General features: G+C 45.4%; 1 protein-coding gene across 6 annotated transcripts in view; it reads left to right on the top strand.

Annotated features, from left to right (window-relative positions):
- Positions 1-1,308: 1,308 nt before the first annotated feature.
- The window catches only part of SLC8A3 (solute carrier family 8 member A3), a gene marked incomplete at its 5' end in the record, with an annotated part of 126,335 nt that continues 104,679 nt past the window's right edge, over positions 1,309-22,964 (top strand). For all 6 annotated transcript variants that reach the window (XM_082619695.1, XM_082619694.1, XM_082619697.1 and 3 more), the window contains one exon: positions 1,309-3,092. In XM_082619695.1, the coding sequence (XP_082475821.1) occupies positions 1,309-3,092 (1,784 nt within the window). The remainder of the gene's footprint in view (positions 3,093-22,964) is intronic.

Below are 22,964 nucleotides of genomic sequence, written 5' to 3'. Positions count from 1 at the left end.
TGGCGAGAGAGTTGGGGGGAGAGTTGGTAGGGTTTAGTGCTGGACTGGAGAAAGAAAGACTTGCAGACAGGCAGCGATTTTTGAGCATGAGAAACCGGGTGAATGGAAGTGCTGTTTTCTGAAATGGGAAACAGTGGAGAGGAAGGAGGAGCAGGTAGGGAATAGCAGCATTCCTCCATTACTAACAATACCCCTACATGGTTATAGCAGAGGTGGAAAAATGGGCAAATTGCTTTTTTTTAGGTATTGAATACTTGCTTTCTCATTCCATCTGAATGAGGCAATGAGTAGAAAGATAAGTCTGTAGTTTCAGCTGAATTTCTTCCATTCTTCTGAATTCATGCTCACCTTTTAGTGCTTTGAGACCAGCAGAGGAGGCTGCATTTCACCCCCAAAATCTTGCCTACAGATGAAAGAAAACTTATTTGAGAGCCAGTGGCATGTTATTTATAGCGCTTTCTACCACCTGGCCCTTTCAGTGTTTGGGTTTGGAATTTGAGTGGCTGACTGATCTTCACCTTCCTGTAACTGGATACCTAAACTCTTTCATAAGCGTGTTTTGCTGGAGGGCTAAGGACTGCTGTGGACTGGTCTTGGGCACAGCTTACAGGGCCTCGGTTTAGCTATATGGCAGGTAATATTCACTACAGAACATCGCTTGATTTCCCAAGCGATCTCGGAATTACAGCTTGCCTCCCTAAATTTCTCATATGGGGAAGGAGTTTTTCCCAACCAGGCTCAACTGTGCACAGAGCAAGGTGTTCTATTTGGGGGGAGTAGCCCAGGAAAAAAGTTCAGTATGTACTCCTGCAAACCTATGTTATGCAAGATTCTTGAGTAGCTTAAGTATGATGACAGTGTGGTAAGGAAGGCTGAAAACTCTAGAAACAGTAGAAGTGAGGATGAAGATTCATGTTATACTTGGCCAATTTTAAGCTGACTGTTGAGAACTCTCACAGATAACAAAGGGGTTGGGAGACAGCACTGAAAGGGTACCACTTAAGTTTCCAATACCAATATTCCCAACGATTTTAAGCCATTTTTCAACGGAGTCTACCAGAGGGTCCTGAGGACAGAGCAGCTATTTGTACCTCCCAGTGACATCTATTTTTCCAAGTGAGAGACTGCCCAATGTGTTAGTGCAATACGTCACTTAAGGTGAAGCATCAGTTTGAATTGGTGGGAACCTGCCATTTGCTGTCCTCTTTTTCTTCATACCTTTTTCTGCCCCTCTGATCTCTTTTAGGTCTCTGGACTGTCAGGTGGACCATTGGTGCTGCAGTGGAAGCCAGCGGCTAAGTCTTGTGTATGGCGTGGTTAAGGCTGCAGCCTCTTACCTCTGCCTTCCTCCATTTTGGGCTGATTACCTTTGTGCTCTTCCTGAATGGTCTTCGGGCAGAGGCTGGCGGCTCAGGGGATGTGCCCAGCACAGGGCAGAACAATGAGTCCTGTACGGGGTCATCGGACTGCAAGGAGGGTGTCATCCTGCCAATCTGGTACCCGGAGAACCCTTCCCTCGGAGACAAGATTGCCAGGGTCATTGTCTATTTTGTGGCCCTGATATACATGTTTCTCGGGGTATCCATCATTGCTGATCGCTTCATGGCATCTATTGAAGTCATCACGTCTCAAGAGAGAGAGGTGACTATCAAAAAGCCCAATGGAGAGACCAGCACAACCACGATTAGGGTCTGGAACGAAACTGTCTCCAATCTGACCCTTATGGCCCTGGGTTCCTCTGCTCCTGAGATCCTCCTCTCTTTAATTGAGGTGTGTGGTCATGGGTTCATTGCTGGTGATCTGGGACCTTCTACCATTGTAGGCAGCGCAGCCTTCAACATGTTCATTATCATTGGTATCTGTGTCTACGTGATCCCCGATGGAGAGACTCGCAAGATAAAGCACCTCCGAGTCTTCTTTGTCACTGCTGCTTGGAGCATCTTTGCCTACATCTGGCTCTATATGATCCTGGCCGTCTTCTCTCCTGGTGTGGTCCAGGTTTGGGAAGGCCTCCTCACTCTCTTCTTCTTTCCAGTGTGTGTCCTTCTGGCCTGGGTGGCAGATAAGCGACTGCTCTTCTACAAATACGTGCACAAAAAGTACCGCACAGATAAACACCGAGGAATCATCATAGAGACAGAGGGTGACCACCCCAAGGGCATCGAGATGGATGGGAAAATGATGAATTCCCACTTCCTAGATGGGCATCTGGTGCCCCTGGAAGGGAAGGAAGTGGATGAGTCCCGCAGGGAGATGATCCGGATTCTCAAGGATCTGAAGCAAAAACACCCAGAGAAGGACTTAGATCAGCTGGTAGAGATGGCCAATTACTATGCTCTCTCCCATCAACAGAAGAGCCGCGCCTTCTACCGGATCCAGGCCACCCGTATGATGACTGGTGCAGGCAATATCCTGAAGAAGCATGCAGCAGAACAAGCCAAAAAGTCCTCTAGCATGAGCGAGGTGCACACTGATGAGCCAGAGGACTTTGTCTCCAAGGTCTTCTTTGACCCGTGCTCTTACCAGTGCCTGGAGAACTGTGGGGCTGTGCTCCTGACAGTGATGAGGAAAGGGGGGGACATGTCCAAGACCCTGTATGTGGACTACAAAACAGAGGATGGTTCTGCCAATGCGGGGGCTGACTATGAGTTCACAGAGGGCACTGTGGTTCTGAAGCCAGGAGAGACCCAGAAGGAGTTCTCTGTGGGCATCATTGATGATGACATTTTTGAGGAGGATGAACACTTCTTTGTGAGGTTGAGCAACGTCCGCATAGAGGAGGAGCAGCCAGAGGAGGGGATACCTCCCAGAGTACTCAATAGTCTTCCCTTGCCTCAGGCTGTCCTGGTGTCCCCTTGTGTGGCCACAGTCACCATCTTGGATGATGACCATGCGGGCATCTTCACTTTTGAATGTGACACTATTCATGTCAGTGAAAGTATTGGTGTCATGGAGGTCAAGGTTCTGCGGACATCAGGTGCCCGGGGCACAGTCATCGTACCCTTTAGGACAGTAGAAGGGGCCGCCAAGGGTGGTGGTGAGGATTTTGAAGACACATATGGGGAGATGGAGTTCAAGAATGATGAAACTGTGTAAGTAACCTTCCCACAGTCCATCTGCCTCCGTCCCTTGCCACCCCCTTCTCTCCTGCACCACGTTTTAAAACTTTTTCTTGTGTTTGTGTTAATGTCAAACTTTGGTTCCATCACAGGTATGCAGGATCAGCGGACCCTCCTGCCAGGTTCTGCTTCCAAAATCTCCTTCAGCTTTCTCACTTTGAATTGTTTACGGGCAAGGAATCCTGTGGCAGGATCTAAGGACATAGAACATTTTGTCCACTGAAACTCAAAATGATGGCTGGTGGAGGTGTGGGATGACAGAAGTTCTGATATCAGATGTGGGGGGATTCTTGTGAATTCTCCTAGCAAGAGCTAGGAGACTGCTTGGGTCTCTCCTTCCTCCTCTTCTCAGGCCAAGGGCTTACATGAGCTTTGAAGCCAATCCTTTCCATTCTGAGACGGTGGTAGCCCAATCAGGACATCCTCAAAAAAGTGAGTGGCATTGGCTTTTTTTTTTCCAGTACCATATTGCAACCGTATTGTATAAGCAGATTTCAGGCACCTCTCCTTCAATTTGGAAATGGCAAAATGGATTGAAACTTAGCAGTCTCTTTAAGCACCCATAGGCTATTTTATGGTGCGAGGCTTGCCCAGTTTAGGTGAGATGAATCAGTATGGTTTGGGTCCTGGAGGTATCTTGGAGAAGCAGAGCTCCCAGGGCAGTGGCCACCTGTCTTCAGTCACAGGTCTAAGCTCCAAAATCTGGCTAAGCACTGGAGGAGAAGCCTCTTAGGAATTGTGGGGGGAAAATATGTCTTCTGTGTGGTCATCTCTTTTCATAGTCCAGAGTTCTCCTAAAATACTTCTCAGGTTACTGCCCCATTTAGTCCTTCAGACACTGTGGGTCTTGCACTTCTATTGCCTTCGTCACTCTGAGGCCTCTTCCCATTGAAACATCTTGTACTGGGTATTCAGTCCTGTTCTCAGATGGATATCTTTAAAGAAGATAGCAGACTGACTCTCCCCAGGATTTGCAGTGATAGCAGACTGACTCTCCCCAGGATTTGAAGCTTATGAGAGGGCAGACTTTCCAAGGTTGCCAAGAAGAAAGGGGATGAGAAGGGGGATGAGAACATTGGTCTCAGAATTCCTGCTCACATCCACAAGCAATAAGCAGTAGAGGGGAAGAGCAAAAGGGGCATATATAGACAGTGGGAGATGTCAAACTGCTCCAAGAACCTGCTGAAAATACTTTCAATGGGAAATGAAAACTCTCATCTGTAAAGTGGGAATAACAATACTTTCCTTGCCTCAAGGCTGGGCTGGTCTCTTTTTGCAGTTCCTCTCAGCTGTAAGATTTTCTGAACTATAGACATAGGCTCTCATACCCACAGCAGCCAAAGATGGAACGGGGATACTGTCTTCTGAAATGAAATGACCATTGACAAATTGATTCATTGGAGCTCTGTTTAGTCATTTTGCTGGGAAGGATAATAATTTGTTAACGTAAGTAAAAACCTGTGCCTTCTAGAGAATACTATCCATTTATATGTGCTCTCAGGAGAATGCTTATACATACAAATGAAGGCCCTCGCTGGGAGGAAAAAACTCCATGAAATTTCACACGTATTTATGGCAATGTCAGTAGATAAGAAGTTATTGTCAGGCATTAAATGACATCAAGACCACAGCATTGGCCATAATTGGACAGACTTGGGGTTCCTCCTATTCAGTACCTGTCTACCGAGGGAACTGAAGGGTAGTTTTTGAGAGATCAGAAGTTGAGCTCCCAATTTCTTCGCCTCATTAATAATCAATTGTGCACCTAGGATCTCTAAATATGACTAAACCTTCCTCATACCTGTGTGTATTTTCAGCTTGATTACTGTCTTGGTGTAAAGGAGCCTCATGAATGATCGCTTCTGGGTGATATTTGTTCTAAATGTATATGCACTTCCACACGTTTGAGATGCTGGTCCAGGGTATTGTAGGGTTTCCCATCTATTCCTTTGCATTATTTTTTAGACTTCAGTAGACTTTAGACTACCCTCTTGGCCTTCTTCATTGCAGAAGAATGAGTCCAAAACCTGCTAGTCTCTTCTCACAAAAGGAGCCCTACCTTTGATACTTTAAATTGTAATTTTACAACTAGATGCAGTATGATACAGCCAAAAAAACCCATGGGCTCTAAGTATAGTACTCTGGGTTAGGATTCTGGCTCTACTACTGATTTAACTATGTAGCTTGGAGAAATTTTATTAACTTAGATTAAATAAATGGGGATCGAAAAAATGGGGATAATAATGTCTCTCATGCAGGGCTATTATAATGATTCAAGATATTATATGCAGTGTTCCTTGTACATGGTATGTGCTCAGTAAACAAGGCCATTAATAGTAATATCAATGAATTAACAATATTCTTCAGAAGACACCATTGATCCAATCAGGTTACCTGATTGGATCTCTGTGTGACCCTAATTAATAAGCATGCAAGTTTTTTGGTTACCATGAAGATTACTAATCTAAACTCATAAAATACTGGACCCAGAAGGGACCTCAGAATATCTTCCAGGTATCACAGAGTAGTGTTTCTCAAATTTTAATGTGCTTATGAGCCGCTCAGGGATCTTGCTAAAATACAGATTATTATTGCAAAGGTCTAGAGTAGAGCTTGAGATTCTGCATTTCTAATAAGCTCTTGATGCTCCTGGTGCCAAGTTAGAGTTGAAAAGCTCTAAAGCTCTTGACCAAACCATGAAACCCAGGAAGGAAAGTGGCTTTTCAGATGACTTTCATGCTTGGATCATGGATGCTTGCTTTCCAGTTCCAATGTTCAACTTCATCTTATCTAGAATCTAGCTCTTACCCTGAGACCCTGCTAATTGCAATACCAATCTGGAAACTGAAATGAAAACCCTCAGGAGGACTTAGACAGAAGCTGGGTGATGCCTGGAACCATTTTACTTTCTAATCCTTCTCTCTTTGTGTAGCTTTTTTTGCCCACCAATCCTGGTAGCATTGTCACTTTTGCCCTCACCATACTCCTCTGAATCTATTCAGGATGAAGCCAGGCCTATGCTCTATCAATAATATTAGGTCCGTGAATTCACTCGTTTGGTTTTGTGCTTTACTTCTTCAAAGGTGTCCTTAGCACCATGGTAGGATGAAAAAACATGAACTTTGGCGTCTGACAAACAGGTGTGAATCCATCACTCACCAGCTGTGTAACTTGTAATGAGTCACTTCAGCTGTCTGAGTCCCAGATATTTTGTTGGAATGATAGGAACAGTAATATCTGTTCTTCAGGATTGTGATAAGTACTACATACAAATATGAAGAAAATGCACCTTTAGCACAGTGCCTGCTCATCAAAGGTGCTCATTCATTCAGCAGACAGTTATTAAATATCTGCTACATCCTAGGTACATTACTAGGTACCAGAGAGAAATAAGTGATTAAGATAAGCTGGCATTTCAGCTCCCAAGGGTCTTATTCTCCAGTGGAGTGGACACAAGGTATACATACAAATCAAAACACATGGGAGAAGTATGGTTGAGATAAGCTCAATAAAAGGGGAATGAAACTCCTCATTGTGTGTGTGACACCACTAAAGATTTTTGGTTTTTTAAAAAATTTATTTATTTACTTTTTTTTGGCTGCATTGGGTCTTTGTTGCTGTGCGCAGGTTTTCTCTAGTTGCGGCGAACGGGGGGCTACTCTTCGTTGCAGTGTGCGGGCTTCTCATTGCGGTGGCTTCTCTTGTTGTAGAGCATGGGCTCTAGGCACGTGGGCTTCAGTAGCTGTGGCTCGTGGGCTCTAGAGTGCAGGCTCAGTAGTTGTGGTGCACAGGCTTAGTTGCTCCACGGCACGTGGGATCTTCCTGGACCAGGGCTCGAAACTATGTCCCCTGCATTGGCAGGTGGTTTCTTAACCACTGCGCCACCAGGGAAGTCTGACTAAAGTTTTTAAAGTCACCTTCATTAAGGATGTAGTACTGAAGTAGATGAAGTAGGGCTGGGGGTGGGTGGAAACTTGATTACTTTAAACCCACGTTACAATAAACTCGTGATATTTGAGAGGGATACTACTGACATCTTCGTGCTCCAGCAGAATCCATACCCTTGTGACTACCACTGCAGCACATCCTGGGAATAATAGCCTCTGAGCCTCCGGCAGATAATAATAAAGTCTCACCGAGATACGGGTGCTTGCCAGCATGTTAATCTCACTCACTGAACGTGTGACTGGCTCCTGTGTCCCAGGCTCACAGCGCGCCTCTGCAAAAATAAGATTATTGCGGCTCATTGACCTTTGAGGTCTCTGGGAATAGTCAAAGCCACAGATGTCAAGACCTACTGTAATTAAATAGCATAGGCCTCCTTCAAAGAAGAATGGAGTATTAGCTGTACCATGCATTTCTCAAGCAAATTATGACGTTAAAACTGGAAGGTATCTGACCTCCCAGTTTTACAAATCATGAAGTTGAGAATCAGAGATGCAAAGTGACTTGTCCAGGATCACACAGGTATAGATATGATAGAAAATTAGACTTTTAGATAGAAAGGACTTTTTAGATGCTACTGATTTAATGTCTCTCCCTCCTGATTTGGACCTTTCCATTTTATTTTTATCCATCAAAATCTCAACTTCAGAAAGAATATGGAAATTCTTGGGTGACAGATGCTCTGGAAGTGCACATCCAGGAGTGTTATGTGACTAATGTCTTAACTAAGAATAATAATATATTATGGACTATTTTTAATCTCTTGGTTCACCTTGAAACTGTTGAAGGAAAATAGTGAGCCCATAGAAAAGTTTTAAAAAGCTTTGTCTTAGTGATCTCTTGCTGAAGGAGACACATGTAGCTGAGACATATTTTAGTGATGGTTAACTTCAGGCTAGACCTTGTTGCATGAAATAATGCAGGTTTCTTTTGTTTGTTTTTTTCAGAATGATGCAGGCCATTCTCTTCCAGGGGTGCTTTCTCTGTAAAGTTTCAGCCCAAGGCATCTTCCCATCAAAACCTATACAAATCTGGAGTTATCCAGGACACAATTTTTACATTCTCCAAGTTGAGTGAAACACAGTGGACTTTTCTCTTTCTCTTTGGCTCAGCAAGGTGATAGGATAGTCTATCTGGCCACGGAGGAAGATTATTTGCCTCTAGAATGCCCTTTCTGTGCTTGAGAAAAGTCACAAGCTGCACACTTAGTGAGGGTGGGAGTGCAGTGGAGGTAGATGTATTTCCCCCTTAGCTGGCATCCCTCCCTTTCTCCTTTCTTCTGCCTGCAGTGCCTCATTTCCAGTAACAAGCTGTCTTTGTGGCTTTAGGTAAACAGTCGGTCACCCGGGCCACGGCTTCATGGAACTCATAGTGGAGCTGTGTGCTTGGTTCAGAGTTGTCCTGAAGAAGGGAATCCATGTCTAAGCCAATTGTTTAACGGGGGTACTTAACAGTACAGTGGAACATTTCAGGTAGGGTTGTTCAACTACAATTCTGTCTCTTTTGGGCCCAAAGGAGTGATTAGAGGCTACGTGGACTCTTTAGCAGAAGCTTTGGATGTTGTGCCCCAAAAAGCCCCAGGTCCTGCTAATTTTTTTCTTTTCTTCTTAATTACTGAAATTGCCAAAGAATATGTCAAAGGGTGACATATTCCAACTTCAGGATTCATAAAGCACCCAAGTATACTTAAACCGTACATGTCTGTAAAGATGTCCAGGAAGTCCAGAGCCTTCCTGGTTAATTTGTTTTAAGGTCTAAGGGTACAACATTCCTGGCAATACTGGATCAGGCAACACTCCCTCTACTTGACCTGGTCAGGGACCATATACAGCACCGTATTCAGTGTATTCACCATATTCACCGTATTCTTCTGACTTTGGTCTGCCATCTGGTATGAGAAAGTTCAGGGTGCAGGGTTAGAGATTCTGCCAGGAAGAATGTCAGTTTGGGTTTGAGGAGAAAGGCACACTGCCATTGGAGATGATCACATGACCAGCCAATCAGAAGGTAAAACATTCTCAGCCTCAAAGCAGGGTCTCCTGTGCACTGCTTGGAATGATACTAGGTGGGGCATCAGGCAATAATAAAGGAATGACGGTGGACATCCTGCTATGGGCCTTGCTTCGTTTTTGACTCTTCTGGCTCTTAAGGTCCAAGTTTCCTCATTCACTCACAAGCATGATGGAAAGGGATACTTGGGCAAAGTGAGGTGGCTGAGTGGGGAGGACTCTTCCTTTTTGTCCAACTTTTATCACCCTCCCAGGTGTATTTGGGTCATACATGAGCACTCATTCCTTCCCCATCCTTTGGCTGTGCCCCTGTCAACTCCACGAGGAATGGAGTAGAATTCAGAGCTACAGTCTTCGGTTTATTCAAGACGTTGTTTTCTTGCTGTCTTTTTTTTTTTTTTTTTTTTTTGCGGTACGCAGGCCTCTCACTGCTGTGGCCTCTCCCGTTGCAGAGCACAGGCTCCGGACCTGCAGGCCCAGCGGCCATGGCTGACGGGCCTAGCCGCTCTGTGGCATGTGGGATCCTCCCGGACCAGGGCACGAACCCGTGTCCCCTGCATCGGTCTTGCTGAATTTTTAAAAGAAAAATTAACCTGTGCTTCCAGAACCCAATCAGAAGTCCTGGCATAGAGCCAGTAGTGTGTAACTGATAGTTGGAGTGAGAGAACTCCTTGACCTGCAAACAGAGCAAAGTCCCCGTATTTAAATTCTGCACTGTCCAGAAACTCTTGCAGGAATCACGTGGGTTGAGAATTTTGCTAAAAGGCCATGAAGGAAAGCACTAGGTAAACATTCTCAGGTGGAGTGTTAATTATCATTCATAGGAATTCTATTCCCACCCCTGCTGCCTACCATGCACCCAAGTAGGAAGTTATCTGGGTGAGTACAGAAGAAGATAAAATTGAAAGTAAAAGTTAATCACTATGGAAAAATTTGTTTTTCTAAAATTGAGTCATCACTAGGTGTGTGCATATATTTGAGTTTAGTTATCAGTGTGGCACCAACCTGACCCTCTCTAGTGAAGTGTCAGCATGCGTGGACACAGCCTTGTTAACCTGCCTTTGCCTGAGCCCAGTTCACTTACCACTTGGTGGCAAGGGTTCATGAAGAACCAGTTAGTTATGATACAGACAACACTCTAGATTCTTTAGTTGGTGCTTTCAAAATGAGTGACATCTTGATAGTAACTTCCTACTCAGAATATGGCTGTGGAACAAATTATGGATTACAGATGAGTAATTCTGCCATTTCTCCGTAGTAGTCCATCTTTTTTCAGAGCTCTTGGTCTTGATTTGTCTCCCTTTTGGTTTCCTCCTTGTGTATCCCATGTGATTTCTCCTCGGGACCCCCACCACCACCCGACCCTCTCTTTCTGAGCTGTGGTGATGGAGAGTGTACCCTGCAACCGTCCCTAGAGCAAGCCCTGGCCTTGGCTGCAAATCTTCTATGTGTTCACTTTATTTCCCCTCTTGTACCTTCCTTTCTGTTTGGATGCACTTTGCTTACACTTGCTCTCTCTTCTAAACGTCCTCGGCTGCATCTTTTCTTTCTCTACTGTGTATGCTCAAGGCGCTGCTGACACTCACGCCGTGGTTTCTACTTCTGCTCGAGCTCAGTGCCTCCCTCCCCACGTCCTTTAGTCCCGTCTCCTCTCTTACTCTTATCCTATTCCCTACGTCCCGTTCCTTCACACTGTTGGCATCTGTATTTGGATTGCCTTCTCTCTACTGTCTGATCTATGATTTCTTTGGGTGACCAAGAGTGCACTGTGGGTATCCCTTAAGAAAGCCCGGCATTTGGACAGAAAGAACTAGCCTCACGATAATACCAAGAAGACTGATATCTCCCAGGAAACAAACCACTTACTCTGGTACTCTTTTTTTCCCTTCACCGCAAAGTGTTTGACTGTTAAGACAAGAAGGTTGAATTGTAAGGATCCAGCATAGACTGGAACTGGTATTGGAAATGCATCAGAGGCTGCAGGTGCCCTAGGGACCACCTTCTCTTTCTGACGCTGTCTCTCTAGGCGATGGGGTCTTTGTCTCCTGGCATCTCTGCTTCTCTCTGTGGCCTTCTCCCTTATTGCTTTGATGATGCCTCACAGCCCAACAGTCCTATCTCCTACTTGGAAAGATCTTTCTATTCTTCTAACTCAGATTCTCAAGGGAGGAAATCTGTTGCCCCCTCCCCCCAACCCCTGCCTTTTTTTCCACCTTAACTATGTCAAAGGCCACTGGCCCAATATGTATTTGTTGCCCTGTGTCAAGCCAGGTTTCCACCCACCCCTAACTTGACGGTTAATCTGCCATAATTGGGTGGTGGGGTGGGAAAACAAAGTTGCCCAGGGGTTCCCATGGTAAGCTACCTAAGCAGTTGTGTCTCTAAGTGGTGGACAGTGTCGCTTAGAAGGAAGTCCCAAGTGAGACAGTCATCTGTCACCTCAAAACTGACACAGTATATAAAGTTTGCAGTGCCTCTGAGAGAGTGCTGATTTTATAGTGGTCAGTGCTGGGGTGGTAGGCTGGAGAATGGGAGACATTGCCACCTCTGGAGCCCTCAGCCCTACCGTATTCATCAAGCTGGTCACAGACTCAGCAGCCAAGGTTCAAATGGCCTCTGCCCAGATCAACAGAAAACATTCCTAGTGGGTGATGCTCAGTGACACAAATCTCAAGGTTACTAGTTTCATTCCTCCTCCTTTGCCCTCTTCTGGTCCGTCCTCTCCAGGAGACTAACATCAAAAGATAATCTGCCGTCATTTTCAGGTGCACTATTTGGGTACTGAGTCACTGTCAAAGCCTCTTCGTGGATTTGGGTTTCCAGAGCAGCCTGTGTTCCCAACCAGGACAGAAAGCTTCCCTGCCACTCATGCTTGCCAGGGATAGAATGACAGCCTTTCCCTCCCCACCCCTCCCCTGCTAGACAGCTGGTCTGCTGGACTTAGCCAGAGCCAGCAGGCAACCCCCCTCCTCCCTTATCTTTGCAGCTGTAATTTGATGCCTTTCCAGGAACTCCCTGGAAGCCAGAGCATTCTCATCTCCAGGTGGCACAGTATGTGACTCTGTCAAGTGTCCATGTCCCAGGACACAGGGCTGGGTGTAAAATAGGACTCTTTCTGTGTCAGTTCCAGTCAGTCCATCGTGGCTGTCCAGGCAGCCATCTTGGAAAGGATTTTAGAGGCTGTATCTGGACTCAGCTGTGGATGTGAGAAGAAAAGCCAACTGTCTGTCAACTCTAGTCCTGGGATGACAGATGGAAAGAAAGGGATAAAGAAAGTAGGGATAGGGGCTTCCCTGGTGGCACAGTGGTTGAGAGTCCGCCTGCCAATGCAGGGGACACGGATTCGTGCCCTGGTCCGGGAAGATCCCACATGCCGCGGAACGGCTGGGCCCGTGAGCCATGGCCGCTGAGCCTGCGCGTCTGGAGCCTGTGCTCCGCAACGGGAGAGGCCACAGCAGTGAGAGACCCGCGTACCGCAAAAAAAAATAAAAAATAAAAATAAATAAATAAAAGAAAGTAGGGATAAAGAAGGGATAAAGTAGGGATATCTTCATGGGATAAAGAAAGTAGGAGTCTCCATTTCACTGGGGTGCATTAGCATGAAGTTGCCACTATCTCTCCAATACCGGGCCAGTCCTAATGTGAAAAGCCTCATTGGATCACTGTCTTCTTCATCCTGCATAACTCGGAACTTTCTTCTAATCCCTGGATGAATCCACAGGGACATAAATCCCCATTGGACGTATGATGCAGATAACTTTCTTATCCGACCAGAATCTTCGAGAAACCTTGCTAACCTAGCGGGCTTCATAAACTAGACCAGTGGTTCCCAACCAGCTCCCCGTCAAAGGCCATTTTAATTATCTATTCCTTCTCATGGATCCCAGGTGCTAGAAGATTCTTAGCTGAAAATTAATTAGATTTCCCTTTTCTCATAAAATATAGCAAAAGATAACTAGTGTTATGACAATGAGTTAATATAGTTCTAGCCAAAGTAGACAGAAGTGACATTTTAATTAACCTGTGTGGACTGTTGGAAGAATACATACTTTCTATTTTGGGGGTTGGGGAGAGAGTAGAATAAACACAGCCACGGGCTTACTTTCAAAGAACAAATTGACGTAAAATGCTTTGAAAATATTAGGCACTAATTGTTTAAAGTTGTTTTGAAGAGGGTGACCTCCTGGGGAGATCCAAATATTCTGGAGAATATATCAGAATATAGGACACAGTATTGGTTATCGAGGCTTCAGCATTGTTTAGACCTTGGAGAAAGATTACTATTGTTGTTTTTCTTCTTACATAATAAAACTTCTAATATTTGTATGAAAATATAAAATTCAACTTTTAAAAGTAAAGGATTTGTCATACCTCTAGAGTTAATATTATCACTGTCTTCAGATGAGGTAACTGAAAGTAAGAAATATTAATTTACCTTAGAACACAGAGCTTTTAAGGGTCAGTATCCAAACGTAGATCATCTGCTTAAATCACATATTCTTTCAACTATGTTACATATTTTAGCCTCAGAATAAGGTCATGAAGCTGAAAGCAGCAGGCTTTCTTCTCATATGGAAGGAGTTAAGAGGACATCTCTTCCTTAACAGCAAGAGTTGGCTGTCCTTTAATTCAGGGGCAACTGGGCCCAAGGAATTTGGCAAGGGCCAAATAGACTCCTTAATGCCCAGCTCAGGAATCTGGACTCATCACTCTTGACCTGCTGGCTCAGACACACCCTTGCCTAGGCCGATACAGACAGGGGCCTTGTTTGTGTCACTTCACCATCAGGAACTATCAACAGATAATGTTTTGGCCTGCTGCCTGGGGAACAGGGCAAGGCTGGCTCAGGACCATGTGTTCAGATCGAGGGGCCTCCTTTGAGACTGTGACCCTGGTGTCTGAGGACATCCCGGACCAAGGGTTAGAGGAGGAGGATGGTAAGAAGGTGCAGGTGGGTTCTGCCTGCAGCCCCCAGAGAGCCTATGAGAGCCCCCCCACCCCCCAGAGAGGAGGTGGGGAAGCAGGTGCCAGTCGCTCAGGGTACAATCAGCAGACATTCATGGAGCTCATTCTGTGGGCTGAGCGCAGTGAGAAGAGGCACTGTCCCTGTCTTCAGGAAGTTCCCAGGCTGACGGGGAAGGGAGTGCGTGTGAGAGTTGCTATGAAAGAGGGATCGCCGAGCCTCAGCCACACAGGCACTCCCTCCTGCCTTTTGCTGGGATTCACTTTGGAGTGATTAAAGGTGACTTGCACACCCCCTCCTCCAGTCAACTCAGAAGGACTTGTTAGAAGGAGGGCTGGTTGGCTTCAGCTTGTGAGACATGCATGGATAGAAGTAGAAGTTGACCTCAGGAGTAAACGGTCCCTGGGCAGGGTGCGTCCTCAGATCAGAGCAGCACTTGGTTCATCTCCATCACACATCATAGGGACACAAAAGATGTCTGTTGAATGAGTGAATGGATGAATGAGTGAATGAACAGAGTGAATTCTTGGCCTGTCCTCTGGCTCTGTACTACCTCCCAGTTGCAGCAAGCTCGGAGGATATGGGATTTGAACACATCTCTTAGGTATGAGGTCCAGGGATGCCCACCATCCCCCACTCCCCGTGCCTTCCTCCTCTTCTCTCCCAGTGTCAGCGACGTCCACAGAGCCCTCTGGCTTCAGGCATCTGAGTGCCTCCCCAGCCTGACCCCTGCCCTGCACCAGCTCTGCCGAAGGTCTGTTCCTGGGCTGCTCGGCTACCTCTGAGCACAGGCTGCCTTTGATGCTCAGGAGACACCCTGTAATTCAGTTAGGAGCTCCCTCCAGGGAGCATGTCATTATGTCCTATCTGGGCCTTGTAATGACAGCCCCTTGCCACCGCGCAGGGAGCTGCCCTGCTCAGCTGCCCAGAACCTTTCCCTGGGAGGGAACTAATCTGCTTAGCCCAGATTGGATGCAGTTCTGCACAGCACCTCCCTGAAGGCCTTGGAAATGAGTCCCCACTAGCAGAAAGGGCTTCCTTAGGGGAACCTGAGGGTTCGCTCTGTTCTGCTCTGCTCTTTGCCATGAGCCACCCCCCACCCCCGGGATTGTTCTTGGCTGAGTGGGAGTCTTAGAGAGCTCCATTCCCCTCTCAGCCAGAGCCCCTGGGTGTCCCACAGCCCTCTTGGGGGTTAGAGGGGAGAGGAAAGGAGATTGAAGGAATTTGCCTGTTTTCCATGTCAGCTTGGGGAGAGCGGGTCACCTGGCATCCTACCTGGATAATTCTACTGTTGCACTTTGAGGGGGAAGGGGCCTGGTCTGTTTTGAGCTATGGGGGAAGTTACCTTAGTTCTCTGCATGACTTTCTTTGCTCCATTGGACTTGATTTCTGTGAAATGTTTTAGATGCACGGGCGCTGCCTCAGTCTGACATGGACGCTGCTCAAGGTGGTTTCTCCCCTCCACCTCCCCACCTGCATCGAGGTTTACCTGAGCCTTTCTCTTGAGGAACCCAAATCCTCTCTTTGCTCTTATGTGAGATCGGCCAAAAATGCCACTGGCAAGCTGTGTGGGGTTGAATAGAGTGCCCCCACTCCCCACTCCCAAATCCACGTCCACCCACAACCTCTGAACATGACCTTATTTGGAAACAGGGTCTTTGCAGATTTAATTAGTTGCAGTGAGGTTATACTCAGTTAGGGTGGGCCTTAGAGCCTATGACTAACGTCAACATAAGAGGCCATGTGACAACAGAGATGAAGTTGCAGAGTGATGCAGCTACAAACCTGGGGATGCCAAGGATTGCTGGCAAACACCAGAAGCTAGGAGAGAAGCATGGAATAGATTCCCCTCAACCTCTGAGGAAGGAATCAACTCTGCTGACCCCTTGATTTCAGCCTTCTAGCTTCCAGACCTGTGAAAGAATAAATTTCTGTTGTTTTAAGCCATCAAGTTTGTGGTAATTTGTTACAGGAGCTGCAGGACACTAATACCCAGGCCTTGCGTAAGGCCTGCTCTGAATTTCAGTAACATGGTCAAAGGACTGGTGGTGAGAAGAGCATTGCCCGTGGGGTTAACTGCCCTCAGGACACTGAACCACAGCTTCTGAGGGGGAAGGAGGCCAGAGCTCATGTAACAGCTCTGTTATATATGGACTGTAATTGTAAGCCTTTCCATTCCTGTTTGCAGGTTAGATGAGGGTTTAAAAAAATAATCTGGCCACTTTCTCTAAGCCACACTCCCCTATCAGTTTAGTTACTTTATGACAGCTATTTTAATGGCCTCCTCTTTTATCTTCCAATCTCCTTAGTCCTGGTCCATTGATGGTTCTTTTGTATATGTATAAAAAATATTTTTTTTCCACTGTCAATATTTTTTATTTAAGTAGAGCTGATTAAAAATGTTGTGGGGCTTCTCCGGTGGCACAGTGGTTGAGAGTCCGCCTGCCGATGCAGGGGACACAGGTTTGTGCCCCAGTACACGAAGATCCCACATGCTGCGGAGTGGCTAGGCCCATGAGCCATGGCTGCTGAGCCTGCGTGTCCGGAGCCTGTGCTGCGCAAAGGGAGAGGCCACAACAGTGAGAGGCCCGCGTACTGCAAAAAAAAAAAAAAAAAAAAAAAAAAAAGTTGTGTTTATTTCTACTGTACAGCAAAGTGATTCAGTTATACACATATATACATTCTTTTTTAATATATTGTTTTCCATTATGGTTTATCATAGGATATTGAATATAATTCTTTGTGCTATACAGTAGAAACTCGTTGTTTATCCATTCTATATATAATAGCTTGGATCTGCTAATCCCAAACTCCCAATCCTTCCCTCCCCCAGCCCTCCTCCCTCTTGGCAACCACAAGTCTGTTCTCTATCTCTGTGAGTCCGTTTCCATTTCATTGATATGTTCATTTGTGTGTATTTTAGATTCCACATGTAAGTGATATCGTATGGTATTTTTCTATCTCCGTCTGATTTACTTCACTTTGGTAGGATAATCTCTAGGTCCATCATGTTGCTGCAAATGGCATTATTGCATTCTTTTTTATGGCTGAGTAGTATTCCATTGTATATACGTACCACCTCTTTTTTATCCATTCATCTGTCGATGGACATTTAGGTTGTTTCCATGTCTTGGCTATTGTGAATAGTGCTGCTATGAACATGGGGTGCATGTATCTCTTTGAATTAGAGTTTTATCTGGATATATGCCCAGTAGTGGGATTGCTGGATCATACGGCAATCCTATTTTTAGTTTTCTGATGAACCTCCACTGATGGTTCTTAAACAACAGCCTGGAGTTTCCAGCTAATGCTCCATGCACTGCATGCCCATTTCTCCTTTTCCACCCTTCCAATGGCTTACCTCTGGGCCTTTGAAAACAGTGCCCCACCGTGTAGTTAAGAGTCACTCATTTTGTGACTGGGGAGACAAAAGAAGTACCCATTCTCCAGGCCCTCTTTCCCATTGGTGTTCCCTGATGCTTTGCAGCTGGTCCTGAGATCCAGGAGTGTTACCTGCTTGTCCTGAAATGCAGATGTTACCTGCTTCCCTCTGCAAAGCAAGGTGGGCCTGGCTGGGGGGAACAAATGGAAATGCCACAGGCAACCTAAGAGCAAGTGAGCCATGCCTGTCTGTGATGAAAGGAAGGCAGCCCTGATAGGTGAGAAGGGGGCACTGAATGAGTGTCAAGGAGCTGAAGACAGAATTTTGATTTATTGTTTGCACCATGAATTGCCAATGACAGAAGCGGGAAAGCAGCGATGTAGGTAGAAACCCATATAGACATGGGGGCGGGTAATAGAGCAGGGTGATGAAATGCGTGGACAAGGCGTCACACGGACCAAACTGGAATCCCAGCTCGGCTATTTATTGGCGATGGGATCTAGGGAAAGTTACCTGGCCTTTCACTTTACTCATCTATATTGTGTGCATAATAATGGCACCTACCTCCTAGGGTTGTTGTGAGGATTGAATAGGACTATAAAACATTTAACATGGTGCTGAGTCTCAATTACTCATCAGATGCATTATGTGCCAGTTACTTGTTAAGGAGTTAAATAATCTCTGCTGTTACCAAAGCCATTCTGACCCGTGGGCCAGCCTTTTGCTCAGGCAGCTTCCCCCATCAGTAATTATATTCCCCACCTGAGCCCAAGGTGAGCTTTTGGGAAGAGACAGTTGATCTAAAGATAGAAAGTCAAAGAGTTTTGTCTGGAGGAAGGTGAAGGAAAATTTCGTTATCAAGGCTTTCTCTGACGATGTCAGGGAACATGACAGGGCTCTCTCCAGGGAGAGAGCAGCCCCAGGCTGGGGTAGAAAGTGACCTTGGGGTGGATTCCTCTGCATCCTGATGTGGACTTTATTGAATTTGTTTGGGAGATGAAGAGAAAGAAAGAAGGGATATGGAGAGAGAATGAAAATACAAAGAGAGGGAGGAAGGGAGGAAGAATGGCTGGGAGGAGGATGCATGTTCTTATCTGGAGGATAATTACATAGGAAATCACTTGCTGGTGGGGCTCTGGGGCTGGCACAACTCTAGTAATTATTGTACAGGCTCCCGAGGGCTCTTGGGCACGTCTCTGAGCAGCAAGTAGGCGGTGTTGAGATTTCTCTAGTTCAACCCGCTTCCCAGGCCACACGGTACACTGTCCCCCTTAGAGCCTTTCTCTGATCAGGAAGCTTAAACAGAACAGTTAGTGTTTCAGAGCGGAGTCCCGTCTATGTGCTCGTGTGATGAAAACCACAAATCAGTCCATCCTGGACGCCTTCAGATGGAGAGCCCTACTATTTTTTTTTTTTTTTTTTTTTTTGCGGTAAGCGGGCCTCTCACTGTTGTGGCCTCTCCCGTTGCGGAGCACAGGCTCCGGACGCACACGCTCAGCGGCCATGGCTCACGGGCCTAGCTGCTCCGCGGCATGTGGGATCTTCCCGGACCGGGGCACGAACCCGTGTCCCCTGCATCAGCAGGCGGACTCTCAACCACCGCGCCACCAGGGAAGCCCGAGAGCCCTACTATTGATGGCCACGTGTCTGGAGCAAGAAAGCAGCTCTGCCAAAGTGCTGGCCCAGGGGCTGTCCCTTCCCTCACGCCACCCCACAAGAGGAATTTCGGTGACTAAAGAATTAAATATTTTCCAGCCTGATTCTGGTGCTCCCAGTCAGGGCCTCCTACCTTTCATTTTTGTCCTTGTATTTAGATGACTCGCCCTTACCTTCATCTTACATAATAAGCAAGGCAGTTTTCTGTCATCTAATGAAGTGCCAAATGCTGATGTTGCCATTTATTTGGTACTTCCCACATGGCAGGTACTACATCAGGTGTGTGACATGTGTCCTTATGATCCTTACACTAATTCTGCAATGGCATATAACCCCATCCCTGCCCTGGCCACTCTGCCCTGTGCTTCCCCTTTAATAGCACAGCATATCACTAGATCAAAGTCAGAGATTTGAGGATTAAGCTTGGGTTTCGTAGGTGTTCACCCTTCCCACAGCTGTGCAGAGCCTTTAGCTGGAGTCTCCATGGTTGAGGCCTGAGCGTGGTCACTGACCTTGTTCCTTCTGACTCCGAAAACCAAGCTATTCGATTCTTGCTTTGACAGTGTCCCCACTCACATCTCTTCCCACTCAAGAAGTCCTTCCCCGCAGAACTCCTGGCTTCTTTCTTGCTTCCGGTCTCTGACCTGGCATTTCCTAACTACTGGTTGAATCACATGTAATCGCCATTTGAGGATATCAAGAACAATGATATTGGCCTTTTCATGTGGTTCATCCAGCACTAGGGACCCAGCATTCTTCGCTTGCCCCTATGCGAATGCTGCTACCCCCAATTACCTTTACCTATTTCCTGAGAAAGAGGAGATAAACTGTTTGCCCACTCCCAACACTAAGAGGCTCCTCACTTTTTTACTGGTCACGGTTACTGCCACTACCCAAGGCTGAAGAGACTCCCTTTGTGTTAAGGCTCAGACCTTAGCCATTGTATCTGAATGTCTTTCATTATCTCCTTCTGCCATTGACTTCCCCCCATGGCAACCAAACAAGCAAGCAAGCAAACAAAATCCAAACACGGTGTGGTATTACACAGTATAAAGGACAAAAACATCCACTTTGGAGGCAGGTGGACCTGTGTTTCAACCCTGACTCTGCCACTCCTTAGCTGTGTGTATTAGTTTTCTTTTGCTGCGTAACTAATTACCACGAACAACACTGATTTATTATTGCTCAGTTTCCATGGATCGAGAGTCTGGGCACAAGTTAGCTGCAGTCAAGGTGTCAGCTGGGACTGCCATCTTATCTGAGGCTCAGGGTTCTTTTCCAAGTTCAGATGGTTGTTAGCAGAATTCATTTCCTTGCAGCTGTAGAACTCATGGCTTCTTTCTTCAAGGCCAGCAGGAGAGAGATTCACTCTTTAAAGGACTCATCTGTTTAGGAGGCGCACACCAGGATACTTTCCTTTGAAGTCATGACTTAAAAGTCAACTAATCAGGGACCCTAATTATATCTGCAAAATCCCTTCACCTCTGCCTTATAACATAATCATGTCATCTAATCATTGCCATGTTCATGGGTCCCATCACATCTTAGGGATGGCATTATATATGGCATGTACAGTAGGGAGGGGAAAGAATCTTAGGGCCACATTAGAATTCTGCCTACCATGCTAGGTGACCTCAAGTAAATTGCCTAATCTCTTTAAGATTCAGTTTTCTGACCTGGAAAAAAGGGGCAATAAAAGCAGCCATATAGAGTTATTAGAAAGACTAATATAGAGTTATTATAAAGACTAAAGAGACAAATTATGTTGAAAAGTCAGAAAGAGAAAAACAAATATCGTATATTAACGCATATATGTGGAACCTAGAAAAATGGTACAGATGAACCAGTTTACAGGGCAGAAATAGAGACACACATGTAGAGAACAAGCGTATGGACACCAAGGGGGGAAAGTGGCGGCGGGGGCACTGCGTGATGAATTGGGCGATTGGGATTGACATGTATACACTGATGTGTATAAAATTGATGACTAATAAGAACCTGCTGTATAAAAAATAAATAAAGTTCTAAAATTAAAAAAAAGAAAGAAAAGAGTGGCAGACAGTGGACACAAGTACATAATTTCCTACTTACCCTCCCTTTAGTTGTTTATCTATCCTTCAGTCTCTGTGATTTGAAATACCAAGGAAAACCATTCCAAGTAGTCAAAATTGTGCCAAAAAGTATGGTTGACTCTCATTATTTGTGGTAATGCTCCATAAAGTTGCTGCAAACAATGAATTAGTGAATACTGAAGCATTACTCATGGGGTAATTCAGAGTTAGGTTCCCGTGAGCCCCTGCTCGCATTTTCACCAACTGACCCATACGTTATCTTGTTTCATGTGTTTCTGTTTAATATATGCTTATTTAATGTATGCTGTTCCTTGCTTAACATTAAACTCAAAGGCAACAGCACTATAACTCGTGCCTGAACGAAGCTTATCCAATACAAGTATTTCCTCCATAAGGTGTACATAGCCTTCCTGCACCTAGGAACACTGGACAGCACTTCAGCGCTAGGCTGGGGGCCCTTTAAAAGAAAACACCAACAAAACCCCACAAAAATGTAAAACAAAAGTGGCACCAAACAGACTGCAGAAAAGACACTTGTTTATAGCATGAGATGAAACAAGAAGGCAGAGCATCACCTTTTTGGACCTCACCTGGGAACATGAAGTCAGGTGACCCAAATATTATATAACATTTAATATATTTTATATAAATATTAAATATATATATATGTATATATATACATATAAAACAGGCAGGTTATTTTTTAACTTTTATTGAAGTATAGTTGATTTACAATGTTGTGTTAATTTCTGCTGTACAGCAAAGTGATTCAGTTATACATATATATACATTCTTTTTCATATTCTTTTCCATTATGATTTATCACAGGATATTGAGTATAGTTCCCTGTGCTATACAGTAGGACCTTGTTGTTTATCCATTCTATATATACTAATTTATACCTGCTAATCCCAAACTCCCCATCCTTCTCTCCCCCACGTCTCTTCCCCCTTGGCAGCCACAAGTCTGTTCTCTGTCTGTGAGTCTGTTTCTGTTTCATTGATATGTTCATTTGTGTCATATTTTAGATTCCACATATAAATATCATATGGTATTTGTCTTTCTCTTTCTGACTTACTTCGCTTAGTATGATAATCTCTAGGTCCATCCATGTTGCTGCAAATGGGATTATTTCATTCTTTTTTAAGGCTGAGTAATATTCCATTGTATATATGTACCACATCTTCTTTATCCATTCATCTGTCGATGGACATTTAGCTTGCTTCTGTGTCTTGGCTATTGTAAATAGTGCTGCTATGAACATAGGGATGCATCTATCTTTTTGAATTATAGTTTTGTCTGGATATATGCTCAGGAGTGGGACTGCTGGATCATATGGCAACTCTATTTTTAGTTTTTTGAGGAACCTCCATACTTAAAGCAGGTAGGTTATTTTTTTCCCCAAATCTTTTTCTAGTGTTTTTTCAATGACTAGAGGCAGGAGCTGGAGTGAGGGTCAGAAGCAAGGACCCTCCTTCCTTTTCCCTTGCTGGGCCTCTTTGGAGAGCATTCATCTCCTCAGTACATTTTACAACTCTTCTAAGGCACCATTAAAAAAGAGAAACTGAGTCAATACTGATTTTAAAAAAGCCCATTTGCCCATCACTCCGTACTAAGAGGTGAAATGTTCTAGGGGGGCCTTCTGAAGACAGGGCCTCAGCCCCCATGTCCTCATTGCAGACCCAGATTCCTGCTAAAGGTACTTGGGTTTGAACTTCCCAGCCATGGCATTGTGGACGTGACAGATCTCCTGCTGCTTAGAGTGGGGAAGACATCCACAGCAGGCATTATATTTCAAAGAAAGCTGAAGGGGTGACG

This window comes from Mesoplodon mirus, assembly GCF_964341445.2.
Source record: "Mesoplodon mirus genome assembly, chromosome: 4".
NCBI lineage: Eukaryota > Metazoa > Chordata > Mammalia > Artiodactyla > Ziphiidae > Mesoplodon > Mesoplodon mirus.
Note: the sequence above shows the minus strand (reverse complement) of the source record. Positions and strands in the feature narration are given on the sequence as shown.